General features: G+C 44.0%; 1 protein-coding gene across 1 annotated transcript; it reads right to left on the bottom strand.

Annotated features, from left to right (window-relative positions):
• Positions 1-242: 242 nt before the first annotated feature.
• On the bottom strand, positions 243-16,527 carry LOC114450169 (integrin beta-1-like). The gene is made up of 16 exons (XM_028428138.1): positions 16,215-16,527; positions 8,663-8,729; positions 8,204-8,289; positions 6,416-6,632; positions 6,161-6,331; positions 5,836-6,074; positions 5,595-5,750; positions 5,392-5,487; positions 5,219-5,308; positions 4,544-4,684; positions 4,133-4,335; positions 3,813-4,051; positions 3,508-3,730; positions 3,191-3,423; positions 2,944-3,110; positions 243-1,679 (listed from the first exon to the last, which is right to left on the bottom strand). Exons 2-16 carry the CDS (start codon positions 8,727-8,729, stop codon positions 1,614-1,616), a joined length of 2,394 nt encoding a protein of 797 aa, XP_028283939.1. The 5' UTR covers positions 16,215-16,527; the 3' UTR covers positions 243-1,613.
• Between the last annotated feature and the right edge of the window lie 2,554 nt (positions 16,528-19,081).

The following is a 19,081-nucleotide window of genomic DNA, read 5'->3' as shown; positions in this document are numbered from 1 at the left end:
AAAAAAACCCTGTAAATCAGCTGTAATTTTATTTATGTCACGTCAGTGGGTGAACAACAGAAGAAATACAAAAGGAGGAGCTGCACCCGTGAAAATAAGTGAATATCGCTCTTTAACGCAAGAATCATCACAGCATCGTAGAAATCATGACTCTGACCTGATCTTTGTCCTGAGGCCTGGCGTGTTTAACTTCTTTAAAAAGGAAGGTGTAATAACAAAAAACCAAACCATCAAAGATACCATCAGAGTTAAAGCATGTGGGGATACATTGTTTTCAAAGTTTATTCAATAAATAATTTCAGAAAACAGAATGGCAGGTGTGGATGTGTTGCAGAAATGATAAAAAAAGGCACTTGAAAACAACGAGGAGAGGCGTACTTTTACTTTTACAGTAACCAATAATTCTAAACATTGTTCTACTGAAAAGCAGCTGATCGAGGCACCACAAGAGTCAGAGTCACTGATGTATATCTACAAAAAAGTAAGAAGGCAGCTCAATATAAGCAAATTTAGTTAGCAAAATAAGGCAGGTCTGCGTGTATTTGGCATTGCTGTGAAGAATTAAGAACCTGAGTTGGCTTTAATTAAGCGAGTAAAGACCTGGAGCCCGACAGGAACACGACTGTACACAACATCCTTTCACTTAGAAAGGGAGACGGGGAAAGAAGACATTTCAAATGATTGTTCAGATGGATGAAGTCACTCGGAAACATACCATCGCCTTCAGACATGTTCTGTGAATACATGTATGGCTTCACACAGACACACCGTTTACATTTCCTGCTCCACCTCCGAAGAGTTCAATCCAAAGAGACGTTTAAAAACCAGTGATTAGAGACGGTCAGACCGCTGCTCAGGCAGCTGATCAATATGAAGACCTTTGCTCGCCTGCTTCTGAATTACTGACTGATTGATTGGCTCCCAGTTCACTCTGGAAAGGAACCCTTCATTTGTAACCCATCATCAACATCCACTTCAACCGCCGACAAAAACACTGATGGCTTCTATATTAAAAAAGACAAACAGAAAGAAAAAGGCACAGCGAGGCTTTCCGTTACCTTGCCAGTCCTGTGGCGGATAAAAACTACAAAACACATTCTCTCAAAACAAACATAAAACCCCACATTTATACAGACTGTACACATTTCTGAGACAGTGCATCAGGGCCACATGTAAAAAGCTGGAAGGGGGTGGCGGGCTTTTTGTAAATATTGTGTTTCCCCTACACAAAGTCCTACCTTCAATATCAGAGAATATTTAAGTTTTTAAAATGCCATTTTGCAACTTTTCTCTCGTACTTTTGTGAGTAGAAGGTTACGAGTTTTTACTTCTAGTTATTTTACAACTTTAAATTCTCGGTTTTGGTCATAAATATAAGCCCTCCCCACCCCGGACCTGTCATATTTTGTAATGAATGACCCTAACACACGTCACTTGTTTCAGATGATGCATAGAAAATAAAAACAAGTTAGTAAAACAGAGTGGCGAAATGCATTGCTAACATTTGGTGGCTACAACAACAAAAACAAACAGTGAGCATTATAAAACCCTGCCCTCCCTCCCAGCCCAGTTCTTTCTCCATACAGTGTTGTCACAGGATCGGCACAGCTCCATCACTTGCCCTCGTACTTTGGATTGACGACAGTTGTTACTGCACTTTTGTAGATGGGATTCTCGCCCTGAGAAACACGAGCAGACAAAAGCAGTGAGTAAAGCAGCTTTAACAGAGCCAACGTGTTAGGAAGACACGGCACACGCCAAACCACCCATAACAAAGCTTCACATTAGACTTGACACTGTCTAACAGCAGGACAGGTCATCCTGGACGGTGTGGAGCAGCTAAAGGTCAGGTTGTTTCCTAATTATATTACAACAAATAAAAAACCATACATAATGTTCAAAATGTGCCATAACTGACACCTGTAGTTAGATGTGCTGATGTCAAAACATGCAAACGTTTCACTTCACCGCAGCACTCTTCAGATGGGAAACACGTGCAATTACACAGCAGATGATACAAACTTTGGCCTAAAGGGCAGCAGCTTTACTCCCAAAGCTGGGATTCTGGAACTGGTTAATGGGACTCTTGTAAATGGGATTCCCTTGCTAACAGAAGAAGATGAAAAGAGAGAGATGAAGAGGAGCAGGAAAACACACTGGGAAGGAAAAAGGTTCAGTCTCTGTTTTGGTGGAGAACTGTGACTAATTTGTGTTGGTGGAAAGCTTGAAAATATCCAAAAGTTAAGTAGATTACCACAAAAATGACAACAATCAGAGTGGAGGCGTCTTGTACATAATCTGCACTACTGCCTGTTTATCAGAGGAAACGTAAAGCCAGCTATTTCAGAGGAGTCATGTGTGTAAATAACCGTGCTATTCTCCACCAAAGCCAGCTGTGAAGGATGTAAATACAAAACACTGCTGCTCTGCTTCTTTGCCTTTTATGGAGCTGCATTTGTAGCCTGTGGACAGTGAGGGGCAGCACTGACAGCCAAGGCAGAGGCCACGCCCTCATTTAGAGGAGGCTGAACTGGAACTGCAGAGCTGAGACTGGATGAGGACACAGAGCTGGAGACTCTGTTCCACACATCGTTCCAATGTGATTTACACAGAACAGACGCCATGACTTAAATAAGGAGTTTCCCTGCAGGTGTCGACATGTTCTGTACCTTGTTAATAGTTGATGGCAGACATATTATTGTGAAACAGCGAGCAAGTTGCCTGATTTCTGCATTTGATTTGTTGGCTGTAGAGTAAACATCTGGTTTTCTAATGAGATGAATTCTCTTCCATTCAAACCATTGTAACTGTTGCACATGTTTGAGTTCTCTCCACTTAGATAATTGTACTTTTTTCATAGAGGTGCAGGGCTTCATTGACTAAACACATGACAGGAGTAAATGGTGAATTTGCAGTCCAGTTAATCTGATGGAAAACCCTTACCGTGTCCCACTTAGCGTTCATCTTCTCCTTCTCAAACTTGGCGAACTCTCGGCGGTCATGGATGATCATGAGCAGCTTCCATATGAGGAGCAGGGCAAGGCCGATCAGTACAATTCCTGCTACCACGCCGGCTACGATGGGGATGATGTCGGGTCCGGCCGGGCACTCTAAAACCAGAAACAGAATCTCATTCAGAACACCTCCTTCCATTTATGTGTTAGAGAGACATATTCAGACTACACCCTACCGAGCTTCTCCACCACGTACACCTCCTTGGTGCTGTTACGGACGGCATAGGTGTAGTAGAACCAGCAGTCGTTGGGGTCTCTCTCTTTGCAGTGGGTTAGTGGGAAAATCTGGTCTGTGGGCTGAGGCAGCTTGGTGCGGTCGTTCACCTTGTACAGGTTGAAGTAGCTGCAGTCCTGTTCACAAGTCTCCTTCTTATCACCAGTCTGGAACGCACGGCACAGCACACAGTCTCTGTGGAGAGACAACAGGCAGAGGAACGTCAGTGGGAAACGTCATTAGATTTCAGATCGGGAACACGGAGAGCTTTAGACTCACTTGTGCTCGGTGCAGACCCCGGGGCAGGTCGGACAGAGCTCACAGGTCGGACCCTGGAATTTGGCGTTGGTGCATTTGCAGGTTCCACATTCACACGTACCGCGGCCGTTACAGAGCTGCCCGTTCTTGGCGAGGCAGGTGGTGGTGTCCAGGGAACAGTCGCAGGCACTGCCGGTGAAGTTGGTGTCGCAGATGCACTTCCTGCATTCACAACGGCCATTTCCTGGTAGAGCACGAGCGCGACAAGGAAGCGTTACCAAAGAAAGCCACAATAAATGACGGACAAAGGATTTTTAAATCCTCACCTCCACAGAGCTTGTTGTTGGAGCGGTCACAGTTGAAGTTGTCACACTCGCAGTACTTTCCACTGTACACCTCTGCAGGATTCTCACGCTTCTTGCATTCACAGGTCCCACAGACACAGTCGCCGTTGTTGCTACAGATGTCAGTGCCGTTGTCTTTACGGCAGTTGGCGTCCAGGTCCTCAGTCCGGACTTCGTCTTTGCTACACTCGCAAACGCGCCCGATGCGTCCCTCATTACACCTGAAACAGAAAGTGAACATGAACAGCTCCAGTCGTGTGAAGCGCCGTGCAGGAAGCTGTGATGTGGTTGTTATTACTCACTTGCAGGCTCCGCACTCAAAGGTGCCGTGACCCTCGTGACACTTGTCACTATTGGGCAGTCCTTCTTTGGCGCACTGACAGTCACAGATGAAATTGAGCACCACCTCCACCTCCTCGGTGAAGCCCAGAGGTTTAATTGTGATGAGCTCAGATTTGCCAGGTGAGGGACACTTCTGAGATTCAACGGAAATCTTGAAAGACACCTGGAAACCAGACAGGAGTTTACAGGCTCGTTAAAAACCAAACGAGGAGGATGCCTTCAAGCTCCTTGTGCCATTTTCCAGACATGACTGAGTTAGCATTTGTGTTTTGAACCAGGACATCCTGGCAGGAAACTTTTGGGCTTCACTTCCCAGAACTGCGCACGTCGCCCCCTACCACAGAGATATTACCCCACTGTGTTGTCTTTACCTCATCTCCGATGGAGATGTTGGAGCACTTCCTGCCGTTCTCCCCTGTTCCTTCCACACCGTTCTTACAGATGGACTTGTAGGTGATAGAAACCCCCTCTGGCAGCCTGCTGTTTTCCAGAATTACCTCTGAGGACAAAGACTGTTCAGAGGACAAGAGAGAAAGTTCAAACCCTCGCTATAGGTGCATTTTCCAGGGGACAGCTATGGATCAATCAGGTCTCCTTCCATGTTGAAAGGCAGCTGAAGATTGTTGAGGGTGAGATGCTTGATGAGTGTGTGCGGGAGGGAAAGGCCCTCTCTATAGATCCAGGTGCTCTCTTTGAGAGATTTTGAAATCAATAATACTCAGACTGTTCCGCAAGACAAATGAGCTCATTTTACAGTGAAGATTGCTGCTGTGAGCTGGAGCCTTTTTCTTTTTATTTCCTTATGCTCCTCATCGACTGGAAGTTTGAAAATAAAAGTTTAATACTGACTTCTGCTTGAGGCCAGAAACATATTAATCACAGGTGTTACAATAAAAAAGGCAAGATTAGACCACAGTGGGAAGAAGGAGGAGGTGACTGTCTTCATACCAACACTGTTACGAGGTCACCTCAAAGTGGCATGTGCAAATAAATATATATATCAATATAAATTGAAACTCGTCGTCATCATGTGATGCTACACTTACATTGTAGGCATCAATAATGAGTTTGATCACGTTGCTGGAGTTGGAGGACAGGGTGCCAACAGCTGATTTAGGGATGAGGTTTTTAAGCTCCTGTACGAGACACGAGTGCGATTAATAAAAAACAATGAGCATATTTTTAAACCTGCGTTATAAAGAGTCAAACGTCATCATACTTTGTAAACAGGCTGGAACTCTTCCGTTACAGCGAAGATGGTCTGGATGTTGTGGTCACTCAGTTTCTGGACCAGATGAGCAATGGAGGGGTAGTCCTGTCAAACACACACACACACTTTACACACACTACAAACGATGGACTCCATTACAGACACCAGCCATGTGTTAGAAGACTGCTGATTATAAAGGACCAAACACATACATAGTAGTGGCTCATTGTGTACATGTTGTTCTCCAGATGACACTTCCCGTCGTTCGGCAGGACGATGCCGCCCAGTTTTCCGTCTCCAGCAAAGTGGAAGCCTGCATCAGTGGAAAACACCAACAGCCGAGTCACGTTCCTCCACCCGATTTGCTCCTGGGATTCAGAGAAAGATGATCTTTTAAATAAAAAAAGAGAAACAGAAGACCATTCCCAGTTGAAGCACCTATTTAGACCTCACCTCACAGACTGCCACCTGCATGATGGCATCAAACCCGCCCTCTGGAGAGTCCAGGTTTCCTGAGATCTGCTGCTGACTGACCAGCCGGTTGAACTCGTCTCCCTTGTTCGTAAGCTTCAGGACGTTCTTGTAGCTGAAGGGGCTGGTACAGTTCTGGTTCCCCGTGCAGGGGTTCATGAGTCTGGCTGGTGTGGTGCTGATGTAAGGCATGACCGTTTTCTCTACAAACGAACCGAAGCCTTGAGGAGGAGAAAAAATAAACGTGTACTTCAGACAGGGTCGTACATACATTAGTAGGTTCTACTACTACTGAGTTATTCCTCACCGATCCTGAAGTCTGAGGTGATCTGCTGCATCTCCCTCATCAGATCAGTGCCAAGGTTCTTCACATTTTCCAAATCATCTTTCATGGAGAAGGACAGGTCCATAAGGTAATAAAGATCTATAGGGTAGTCCTCAGCACGCCTGAACTTCAGATCGAACGTCTGGGGTTCACCTTGAAGAGAAACACAGTGTGAAACAGTTCTGTGACCATGTGACAACAGACGTAGGACTACATGAGAAGACGTGGGCTTCATACCCGCTCTGAGCGTCAGGGTGAGTTTCTGTGGCTGTATCTGTGTGATCTGCTCGGCCTTCAGTTTCTGGTTTTCCTTGCGGATGGTGACATCCTTGTTCTTGTTAATGACGATGGTTCCTCTGGGGTTCTCAATTGCTTTGTTGGTGCAGCCTCTCTTCTCCAGCGACTTCAGATCGTCACAGCGGGCCGACTTGGGCTCACCCTCAGTGAGGAATTTCTGCAGAAAGCAAAATAGATTATTGCTGCACTACTTTCCTAACAACATTACAGAGGCTCTTAATGCAGGAATCTAATCTTGTTGTGAACTAAATTTTTAAAGCTCAACCCTTTAACAGGTACTTTTTTAGGCATGTGGAGCGTGTGTTTAAGAGTTCTTAAGAATTTCTGACTTAAACAAATATGTTGCCAATTTCACCACAAAATAAAATGTAGTGTATAAACCAGACAGGAACAACAGGACTTAATCTTCTCATCTTGTGTAGTCAGTGATTTTAGCAAATAGTCTCCCTAATCTTTGGGTTAAGAGTGCTGTATATACAAGTTTCTGGATCTTTTACCAACAAAGTATGTAATACAATCTAAAATGTGGTCACAGTGCCTCTGAAATCCTTCCATTTACTCAAGCCGCTCCATGCTGTCTGACCTGTAGTCCGCCGTCATAAACAGCAGGAGAAGAGAGTAAACAGATGACTAGGAGGCCTGGCTGAGGTATAGATTGGACGCACATTGAAATCCCACCAGGAACAGCAGAGGAGAACTTGAGACAATGACCTCAGTCAAAACAAAAATACAGCTTTGACCCAATTCTTTCAAAACCACATGACCTGAAGAAATCTGGTTCCTTCTCTTCCCCTGCACACACACACACCAGGACCGAGTGCAGACATAAGCTGCTCAATGCAGCCTTTTTATGTGGGATATCTGTTTAGTTGAGTGATTCCTCACCTCAAACATTAAATCTGTTGTGTTTTAATGTTAGCATGTATTTCACTGACATGACTGAACACCCTCAACAGGCTGCGACTGCCACCCCTAAAGTTATGAATCACAACATGACAACAGGTTCTAGTACAGACAGGATTTGATCAGAATGCAGCTCTGTCTTGACTGATACCAACTCTGCAGGGAAACGCTGACCAATCAAATCTCATCATTTCAAACCTCCAACAGTGAGTCGATGCCAACGTGACAGCAGAAACTAACACGTTTAGAGCATGATAAAAAAGTTAAGATACTAACATGACGTTTATGATGGTCGCACTGTTTGGGATTGTAAACATTAGTGATGAGGCTGGCGAGCCCGACGCCCACTTAATGCAGAGCTGATGATGAAGCAGTGTTCTCATACAATAAAAATGTGCTCCAAACATTTGGGCTTCTTCCCCTGGGTTTTTAGAGAGCATGACGTGGATGTCTATAACATCTGTCATGTGTTCACCATGATCCATCCCAGCTGTGAGAAAACGTCTCATTTTAACATCATGCTCCTGTTCCTGTAAGCCAGTCTCTTCTTATGCTGTGGTCTGTTCACTCAGTGCCTCCATAACAGGAACACTCGCCCACCACACACAAAGCCTCTAATTAAACAGCTCTATCTAAGTTTCCAACGAGGGCAAGAAGCAGCAGCACTGATGTTTACGATTAATGGAGGCGCAGTGGTTCGACTCATCTTTGGTCAAAAGACAGGAAAGAACAGGACTCAAGTCTTAAAGCTCCTGTGCTTGTATAGCATGTACAAACTAAGATCAGCCTTAAAAACTTCCCAGATGTGTTTTTAGTCCCACTCACTTCGTCAGAGCACCATCCACAGGTTTCTGCGACCTGGATGCATTCCCCACATGACTGGGCATTTGCCTTGATGCATGTGCTCGCCTCTGAAAGACAGAGAAAAACATTTCAGCCGAGACAGTTTTTCCATTAGTTCACTAACTCGAAACAGCTTTTGGCTCCAAGACACAACCCTCATCCCAATTCAGAACACTGAGTCATGGTGGGAGAAGCTGGAGGCAGCTCACCAAGCGATGACTTCATCTTAAATATATATTTAAAAAAGTAACTGTGAGCCAAGATGACCAACGTGGTCATAAAACTACGAATGACGAAATACAAGACTGAAAATGAAGCAGTGCAGGGAGGTCTGCTGTATGGATTTAGGATACAGAGGTGTGTGTGCAGAACAGAGTGGAAACACACTACACAAAGTTTAATATTTAACATGTGGGATAACTGAGATGACATTCTTCTCACCTTGCTGTGCCCAGCTGCTACCAAGGACTGCTGATAGGGCTGCTAATAAAAGAAACCGCAGATCCATCTGTAAGGAAAAGAGAAAACGTACTTAGTATATTCACACTTTTACTTTTAAAAGGCTGATTTCTGCACTTTTCAATGATTTAGCATACAAAGTTGTGAGGTAACTTACAACATAAAACCCAGGGTTAACCCCTGTACATAAACAACACTGGTAAAAAAACAAAATGGAGGCCAGTGACTTAATGTCCGTTATGTTAGCCACTGCAGGCTGAGCTGCCTCAACAGAGATGTGTGGCTGACAAGAGTGTGTGTGTGTGTGTGATATGTATTCTGCTGTGGTTACAGGGTTTATTGTGGCACAGAGTTAGGGGAGGGTGACGCTGAAAGGTGTGATCACACCACTCGTGTGCAAACACAGGAAAACGTGGTCCATCCCAAACACATTTCCTGTGTCACTGTCTAATTATATCAACATTCAACACATCTCAGTGTTCTTACACGATGCGCCTGCACAGTGCACACTCTGGTTGACACTTGCACAGCAACATCAGACAGATCACAATACAAACTACTGTCTACTGTCAGTAACTGTAAGGCAGCAGTGAGGAGGAGCAAATCCCATTTCCCCCGTCCAAATATGGAGGAATGATTCAACCTACACTGAGCTGACATCTGCTGCCAGTTCATCAGCACTGACATGAAAAACCAACATACTACATACTTGCTTTCTGATGCAGATTGGAGGCATTTGTGCAGTGAACAATGAAATGACAAAGACAGACAGCAGCATGAAGAGATGGTATTAAAATGAACAGAAGTGAAGACGGTCAGGTTTACTTGAGGTATCTAGTTAGATCCAAAGTAATGAGCCTAACAGCAGACATGTAATGACTGGAACAGATGAGCAGGAGCAAGACGAATGCCATTTCAGGCTAGAAGAATGCAGAGTGGGGAGGAATAACTGTGGTTCATGCAGCCTTCCCACCACACTGAGCCGAGCAGCTCACAGCAGACACAACCAAAAAACACAACCAAGCAAAGAGAGCCCTGCTAATATCATCAACAGAAAAAAACAACGTCACAGAACATCATCAGAAAACACACAGGGGTGTGTGTGCGTTCACATGTTCCCATATATGGTCAGGAGGTTTTATGCCTCTTCCTGAATCAACGCCATTCCCCACAACTCCAGTGACACACTTCCTCGACTGGCTGCAAAGTCCTCCAAGTCAGGCTACTACGTTTTTGTGTCCCCAGTCACCACATTCAGGAAGTTTACAACGGAAAACTAGACCTTAAGCAAAATACTCCTGGATACTATAGGGTTACTTAGCATTGAAACAATACCCATGAATTTACTTATAATACGAGTTTAAAGATGAGACACACACACAGGTGTTGAAACATCGCTGCTTGGTGAGAGGCAGTATGCTGGGTGTTGTAAAAACAAACCTGCAAAACAACCACATCCTGTGCAATGAGACCTAATGACCAGCTTAGAGACAATCTGATAGGCATCACAGTGCTATAAAGAAAAACATGCTGTAAGAAAAACTGTGTCACCTAACAGGAAGCTCCTTCTTTAACACTTAACTAAACCTTGTGAAGCTGTGGCAAGCCAACTGTGAAGACTTTCTACACCAGAGAGGCTCCACCCCACCATTCCTGGAGACCAACTGTTTACCACTGCAGGGTTTGGCTGCAATTGCATGGGGTTGACAGATTGGAAGGCATTCAGAGCCCCTATTAGTTGGAGGCAGGGCCATTTGTGGTGATGGTATCAGGGTAGGATCACTTTGAGGGAATAACTGTGCTCTTTACTGATTTCACAGACTTGGCCAGACTCCCTCCCTGTAAGCATTTTACCTGCTAAGAGCCCGTTCAGAGTTTGCCCCATCACAGAGAGGCTTAGACTCAGCACATCATGCGTTTTTGTGGATGAAACTGCAGGAGAAAGCACCAGCATTAGACAGAATATTAAAACACCGATGAGAAGTCTATGTTAAAAAAATGTGAGAGGAGAAACTCAACAGCCCTTTCTATCTGGATATAAACCAAAGAAACATTACAATATCATTAGTTCCAAACATATTCATCCTCCAGGAAGCCAAGACACACCAAAGCCCCCTGGAAACGCTGGGAAAACCCAACTGATAGTAAGGAGAATATATCCATAAGACACTGGTAAAACTGTGAAACGTGATATAAGAAGGACAACTGGAATGTGGAGAGAATGAGGTCAGAAAATGACATGGTCACATCTGCCGAATGTTTCCAGTAGCCTGGTAGAGTTTTAAGTGCTCCAACTTTCTTCACAATAGCATAAAATACTGTTTCAGGATTGACAGGATTCCTGTATCTTAGTGTATTATCCTGTATATTAGACATGAAAATGTAACTTCACCAGATGAAACTCTTATTCCATCCACGTTCTTCTGGCTATCTCCAGGCAGGATCTCTGAGTCGCTGCGATGGCAGACTTCAGAGCCTAATGTTTAGAGTAAGAGAAGTAAACTGTGCCTAATCATGACTTTGTATGGTCAGACTGGAGGAAGCGGTAGCGACACATGCTTTGTTCTCACGGTGCTGAAAGTTAAGTGTCACAGTTGTTCATTACAATTCACACAATACACACACACTCTGTTAATGATGACCAGACCTGCTCATCGTCTTTCCAAAACAAGACCAGTCACTAACACAGAGCCTGGCAAGACAATTCTCATATATAGACATGTGACTACAACACAAAACAGGCGAACATAATACTGCCAGGCATCTCAACCGCTGTCTGAGATTCAGACTTTTAACAAGATGTTAAATTAAACAACTTTTAAGAAGGAAATTTCAATTAGAATGGACCCACGAGGAACGTTATAAGCACTGTTATAAGCTGACAATGCTTAGAGGCGGTTCTGACTTTGGAACTTATTTCTACACATCCAGAGGCTCAAACAGATCTTTACTAAGAATTTCTCCCAACAGCTGCCGTGAACAGTCCCCTGAAACCCAACCCCGCTGCCTGCCATCAGCTTCAGACAAGTCAGAGGTGTTCTGATTCAATCTGCAGTCAGTCAGACCTGCCTGAAGGACCAGAGCCACGCTCCGTCTCACCGACATAAAGTCACTGAGAGCATTCCTCTGTTGTCCTGTAAAGAATCAACTGTCTGTGTTGCACCTCCGCCCACTGTACAAGTGGCATTCCTTTGATGATGTTTCTGTGGTGAACGAGCAGCACAAATATCACAACATATGAGACACAATCATGCACACCATGGAAACAAAACTTTTTTTACATGTACCATCACTGATGGTTTTTGGATTCATCATATGTGACATACAGTTCAGTCAGAAAACAATAAGCCAGTCTAATAGTAATTATTCTTTAAAAAAAGGCCCTTGTGGCTTTCTGAAGAGCTGTTTTGAGTCTCTGTGGGAGGCTCAGACTGTCGCCATGTGTGCAGCGTCACAAGTCTAAACCCCCCACACAGACAAAGAGGTAGACCACATGAGCTGGGCATGTAAAAGTTCTCATAATTAAAACAAGTTATTATTTCCATGGAGGTGGATGTTTTATGCGTGCGGCCATTTTGTCTTTCGCTTAAAACAGAGCTGGGATTTTCCTGAAAAATCGAGGTGTGAAGACACAGTAGGTGAAGATAAGGGCTTTGACTCATACTGTGCAGACGTGTGTCATCATGTTTACCCCTAGAACACTTGCTCTGTTTGCTAAGGTCTGGGGCAGGAGACTTCCTCCTGATAAAGCCTCACTGACACTCAACCACATTTTACTACAGTCACCATTAAGACCTTCAGCTGAGAGCAGCCATGGGACAAAGTCTGATTACTCAGAGCGCTGCAGGCTAATATGTTGCTAACTATGTGGGTGTTGAGAGTGGAAAGAGTTGCATTATATGATTAAGAAGACAACACATCCATAAGCTCAGCAGGTCTGCCTTCCTGACCCCACTGGGCTGGCTTCAACAGACAAAGTCTACTGTTGTCTGAAGGCAGAGCACTGCACATCTGTGAGTGTTTACTGTTCCTTAACAAAGACCATGTTTAGACTGTGGACGGCCACAGTTCAACAAATAAGCCAGGTAATGCACCCCCATATGGCCGAGAGTACGGTTCAGGAAACAAGGTCAGGGTTCTCTGCACATGATTAGGGTGATGACATGAAATGGACCTTTAGAGAAAAAGGACACAGTTCCTGCAGAACATGCTGTGTTGACGCACACCTTCGTGCAAGTATCAGTAAACTGAAAAGAAAAGAACGCAAACTGAACCACAACTCTGGCTGGTTTGTTTGTGCGTCCTTGTATCGTGCGATTCATTTATCTTTCAAAACCCACAAAGAGTTGCTATATCGACCTCAACCTGTGTAGCTGCACGAAGTGTGGTGGTAAAAATATCTAAGAGCATCTTTGCACAGAATAATCTTATCATTAATGGTTATAAAATGCTTAAAGCTTTTTTTAGGTTCCCAAGTGAGTTATTAAAAAAGATTTTTATGAGGAACCAAGAAAACTAAAAAATATGTTTGGTTTCATACCACAAAAGAGAAGTAAACACTCACAACTGGTTACTGGTGTGGTATTAAAAACCAAAGCAATGAAGTAATGAGGCCATCTGAAGTGACCGCCATGTTGGAATGTCCTTACAGCACAACTGTTTTGGTATCTTTATATTATTTTTCTAATTATAAGAAGTGCACAGGAGTGAATTACATTAATATATATTGGGGTTGACTCCTTTTGGAACCAGCCGGCCATCTTCTGCATTTCTCTGGAGGTTTCTGCTTAATTAAATCCATCAGAAATGTAAGTATATATTAATAATAGATCAGAATTTCTAGCTATTAAAAGACCTCACGAAAAACAAAAAACAAGCCAACATCTGACGCAAAACTCAGATTATTATGACCATATTGTGCTGCCTCAGTAAAAACCACTGGATAAATGTGGCACTGCAACACAAGATTGTGAAAGGTTCTGCTCAACAAGAGTCCGCATTGTTCTTGCAGGGCAGGTCATCTGGTAGTCCACGAAACCCAGCTAAGTGCCCTTCCCCCTCCAACTCTCCCTGCAGCTCTGTTTGCCACCCTGTCATCCAGCCAGTCCACACCTGCTGCTGAAAGTCACAGTCCACTCTCAGTCCATTAGGTCCCCAAACAACTCTGCATGACTCCTAATCCATTTCCTTAATGACACCACTCCCAAACACACGCCAACGGGCTGATAACAGATCAGGAAGAGCACCTCACTCATGGCTGCAAATGCAGCATGTTGGAAGGAAACCCAGCCTACACACCAGAGGATCTGCTTCATCCTGCTAACATTTGCCATGCAATTTGATAATGAGCTCAAATTGCTGATGTGGTGGATGCGTTTGAACAGGTGGAGGCTGGTTAAGACACGGCATCAGAGAAGGAATGTGCTCCTTCTGATGTCTGAGATAATGTCACAGAAAATGTGAGAGAAACTTGAGATGTGCTGTTTATCACAGATCATAAAAAGGTGTCTCACACATATTCTGAGAACGCTTTCATCCAATTCATACGTTGCAGAGCGAACTGCAGGACGTGTTGGGGGATGCTCGTCATATGGAGGAGAGCCCACTCTCCGAGCCGTCCACAGAGAGATGAGCTAATGCATTCCAGGTTAACAGACTCCATGTCAGGGAAAACTAACTGAAATATGGGGGTGCCTCCTCCCCACATTTCTAAGCTGAACCCAGAGTTCAGTCCGTCAGTCTGAAGTCACAGACAGGACAGGGTTTATAAAGACCCTGTACATTCATCTGGATTTATATAATAAAGTATAAAGTTACTATTAAGGAACTTTTTATATAGCCGAGCTGAGCAGACGGTCATGCAGTGGATGACTTCTCACCCTCATTGTCACAATTTTGGCTCTTAAGCATGAGGGAACTAATAAACCTGCAACCTTCAAGCACTACTTTAACACACTTTACATGTCTGTAGTACACAGGGCATGGAGGGAAGTATCTGAAATAGGGTGGAGCTTTTCAGTTCACAGTTCTGTTTTTCCATCTGTTGATGTTTCTTCGTTCGGCCTCTTTAATTTGAAAGTTTGAATGTCTCGGCTTTGAGGACTCCTTCCAACATTTGATCACCGACTCAGGCCTCAGATGAAGAAACAACAGTCATGAAAAAATAATGCTAGAAGCTTGATCACATGCCCCTGCTTCACCCTGTCATCCATGACTCACATCTTACTCGTCAGTGTTGAGTAATGATCCAGATGACCCCACAAACTGCCCCGGACACTCCTGGATCCTGCCGAAGTTTAAACATCACAACAACGTAGCTAAGGGAAGTGAGTCAGTGACGACTGAGTCTGCAGACACCCTCATGTCTGCAATTACCAGGCCTGCTGTATATAATCTGCATCCATGTAATCTGTGTGAGATGAAAGGCACATGTGTTTTCACACCTCAGTGTGCGTTGTTGCTATGTCATCACGCTGCCATATATATATATATATAAAACCCAAATCCCATGAAATCATGACATTAAAACTTTGCAGATTACTGCTTCAGGAGGAGCAGAATAATGCCCCCTCAGAACCTGCTGCTTTTTCTACTTTAGGAGGAGGAGCAGAAAAAACATGACACCTCAGGCAGCAATTCCTTCACAGGAAGTGAACAGGACCAGTCCTGCCCCGCTCACAGGGTGCAGACTCTAAATCACAGCTGTGGGCAAGTCTCAACAAGAGGTTCTGGTTAACCAGACTGGCCCGGGTTAAGACGGCCTGGTCTCACTGCGTCCTCAGTTTATACAGTCCATAATGGAAGTCTGACCAAAGCCGGGTCCAGCTGTGGTCTACGGCAGGATGTAGATCACAAACAGATGCTGGTTCATGTGGACAGGGAGGCTTTAAAAGAAGGTCAGGTATGTTTGGACAAAGAGAAGAGAAGCTGTCACTGTGAAGCTCCGGGTAAACACAGCCTTCACTGACACTCTTTCACCAGGTTCACACCAGGTTCACACCAGAGGCCGAAGCAGCTGCTTTAATGAAAACTATCAAACATCAGCTTTTCTCAGTTCAAGGGCTAATTCACCAAATGTCCATTAAAGAAGGAACATGTCAGACTTTAGATCAGTGAGTGTCCACTGGTCTACCACAAGTCAAAAACAAAGGTTGCCTCTTTATAATCCTCTTTATAATCTTCTTTATAATCTTCTTTATAATCTTCTTTATAATCTTCTGAGGGCTTCATGTTTCAGGCTAACAGCTAAAAACGCAGTTTTCTGTCGCACAAAGCGACTGTTGGTCTGGTTTTCACTCAAAAAGCCTGATTTTAGATTAATTGAGGAGTTTTTTTCTTAAATGTAGATTAAAGTATGTTTTATGTTTGTTAGAAAACTCTCCACATGAGCTCAGAGTGTCTGCTAGCTACTTATCCACACCCAAACTTTAGCCTGAAGACGCGCATTCCTCGCTTTCCCTCTTCTGTTTTCGGTCGCCTTTTAAAAACACGGCAGTCTGAAATAAGGAGTGTAGGTTAAGAAAACACCGCTCACCTTCAGACGAGGTCTCGCTGCGGGATCAGAGAAACATCAGATCCTTCAGAGAAGAATCCTCTTCAGTAAAAACGGTCTCAGGCACGAAGACTAGCTAAAACTGTTGAGAGGGGTCCGCTTTGTTTCAGCGAACACCCCGCGCCGCACACACACCCCGCGGCTCCGATGATTAAAACCCGGGTGGAGCTAACATGTATTTATGATTAAGGCAAAAAGTGGTGATGAGCTCTCAGCCCGGACCCGGTGCAGACGTGTCCCTGTTGGTGCTGCTGCGGCCAGAGACGTTTTTTTTAACGCTGCACTTCAACGAACCTCTTCTTCTCAGTGAGACCCCGCCCACACCGGGAGAGCTGCGGTACGAGGAGGGCAACGGAACAAACACACCGAGGAGACGTGAACCCGCCGTCACCTCGGGATGCGGAGAGGACTCAGCGCATCGTCTGCGCAGGCGCAATAAATGGAAATAACTTTTATTTAATAATAAAAGTTTCCAATTAATTAATTAATTAGTTAAATAATTAATTTTATTATTTTTAATAACACACTTTCCTCCAAAAAACAGAGTTTTTTTAAATAAAAAAAAAATGAATGTTATGTTTTTGTTTATAATAAAATATAGAAAACCTAAAGAAAAAATAATTTTGATGCAGACATGTAATGTTTTTACATTATTGTAAATGTCAGTTAATATAAACCAGTACTTCTAATGTTGAAAATTGTGACATTTTTTATGTGTTTTTATTTTATATTTTATATATTTTGTCTAGTTTTTATTTTTGTTACCTAACATTTTGTGTTATGCAGAACAGTTCTGATCAGGGCTGTGCTGAGGATAGTAAAGACCTCTTTTGCCTGCATTTGTGTCTCATACCACCGTAGCAGCTTGTCTACATCACACGTCTTTACCTCAGCATGCATCATCCTGCTACACACACCTGACAGCCCTCACACACACCTGGGAAGACCCAACCCACAGAGCCACTTCTGTAATGATGCAGAGGGGGACAGAACACTGGAGTGTTTTTGACTTTTAACATATCAGCCTCTTGTCTTTAAACAAACCGAGACAGACTACTGAAGACGGATGTGTGTGAGAACGTGGTGGAGCAGCAGCGATGTGGGCAGAAACCTCACCTCAACCAAACCCACATGTCTGAACTTCACATGACATCACTGGAGCAGAGCTGCCATCTAATGTAGGTCATGATTCACGACCCGAGGAGCTCAGGGTGGCAGCTCTTCCTGTCCAGGAGCAACACTGCCACCCTGTGGCCAAACATAGCACTCCATACAGGGGATGTATGGATTTCTGTCTCCACCTGAAGACAACATCTCTGTGAGCACAGAGCTCTAGTTCAGCTTCATCTGACCAAAGGACTTCCAGTCTGTGTGCTCTGTCTCCAGGTGGTCTCTAGCAGACTTCAGTCTCTGTCTCCAGGTGGTCTCTAGCAGACTTCAGTCTCTGTCTCCAGGTGGTCTCTAGCAGACTTCAGTCTCTGTCTCCAGGTGGTCTCTAGCAGGCCTTAGTCTGGTTTGGAGGTGTCGTCTCTGCAGTCTGGCAGTCCAATCCTGTGCAGGACTCTAGTGACGGTCTTCTCTGGCTCTTCAGGTCCAGACCTGGTTCTCGGCTCTTCAGACTCAGCTCTCAATAGTTTTCTGTCCAGAACCTTCCACATGTTCCTCTGCTAATCATGTGCTGCAAGAACTAGTCCTCAGTTTTGAACACAAATCAAATGCTGTCAGGGTCCCTCAGCTAAACACGAGTCCTGTGATTTGTACGTAGAATAAACAAAGAGGACAGCTGATAGTACTGAACCTGGTAGTTTTTGGTTTGGGAACCGGTCCAAACTGATCCTTAAACCGTTCTGTTGGGAGAAAAAGAGCGGAGCAGCTTTTATTTCAAACATTTATTTGATCCAATTCTTTGGAATGTAATAGTCAATGATGAGTCTGAGACGACAGAGACGGATGAGTCCGAGAGTCGAAGTACAAACGATACTTTAAGTCACGTAAGGCCTCACTGCTTTCCAAAAACAGCTGTTACTTCCTTATTTCCTTTTTCTTTGTGTTTTTTTTCTGAATTGAAGACAACAAAATTACAGAAACGGTACTGAAAATAAAAACTTTCCATACAAAGAAAAAGCTGAAACAAACGGCACGTACATCAGAGACAGTACAAAAACACAAGGTGATATTATACCAAGTAAATAAAACGCTTATAAGCTTTTCCAAGAATGAAAAACATCTCTGTAAATTGTACATTTCAGAATTATAACACTGTCATCTGAAACCAAAAGAAGCAACGACAACACCGCCCCCCGCTCCGCTCATAAATCAACATCATAAACACATAGATTTTTTTGTTTTTTAAATATAATCAGTGCAACATTTGTTTTCAGTGGAGTGCTGCAGCATCCTTTCTCCGTAGAAACGGGAACGCCTCCCCGGCTGGGAGGCGCTCTGACAGCCGGGGACAGCAGACAAAGAGTTTGTGTTGTGTCAGAGTCGGAGCAGCTCGACTGGACCACAGAGACACGCTGAGGTCTGACTTCACATTCTGAAGAGAGGGATGCTACATTGAAGGAGACACGTGATCGGCAGCTTCGAACCCGCTGAATGGTTCCGTTTGTTTTTTATCTGTAAATAAAACCTCAGTTAAAGGAGGAGTCAGTAAAAATCCTCTTATTTATGAATCACCTGATAAAGAAGATGTTGAGCTATAAAAACACAACGAAGCAGCTCCCTCACCGCGAGACTTGTTTTCTGACTGATGTTTGAAAATACATGTAGCATCCCATGATAACAACTAGTGTCATGTTTGAATAATCAAAAATAAAACCTCTGAAAATAAAGTGACTAAACATTCG

Source organism: Parambassis ranga, chromosome 17 (genome assembly GCF_900634625.1).
Source record: "Parambassis ranga chromosome 17, fParRan2.1, whole genome shotgun sequence".
Taxonomy (NCBI): domain Eukaryota; kingdom Metazoa; phylum Chordata; class Actinopteri; family Ambassidae; genus Parambassis; species Parambassis ranga.
Note: the sequence above shows the minus strand (reverse complement) of the source record. Positions and strands in the feature narration are given on the sequence as shown.

Excerpts from the sequence above, each read along its gene's own strand:
- LOC114450169 (XM_028428138.1), bottom strand. The coding sequence starts at position 8,729 with ATGGATCTGCGGTTTCTTTTATTAGCAGCCCTATCAGCAGTCCTTGGT. Across the intron at positions 6,332-6,415 it reads CACCCTGACGCTCAGAGCGG|GTGAACCCCAGACGTTCGAT; the intron begins GTATGAAGCCCA and ends TTTCTCTTCAAG. Across the intron at positions 3,111-3,190 it reads GTACGTGGTGGAGAAGCTCG|AGTGCCCGGCCGGACCCGAC; the intron begins GTAGGGTGTAGT and ends TTCTGGTTTTAG.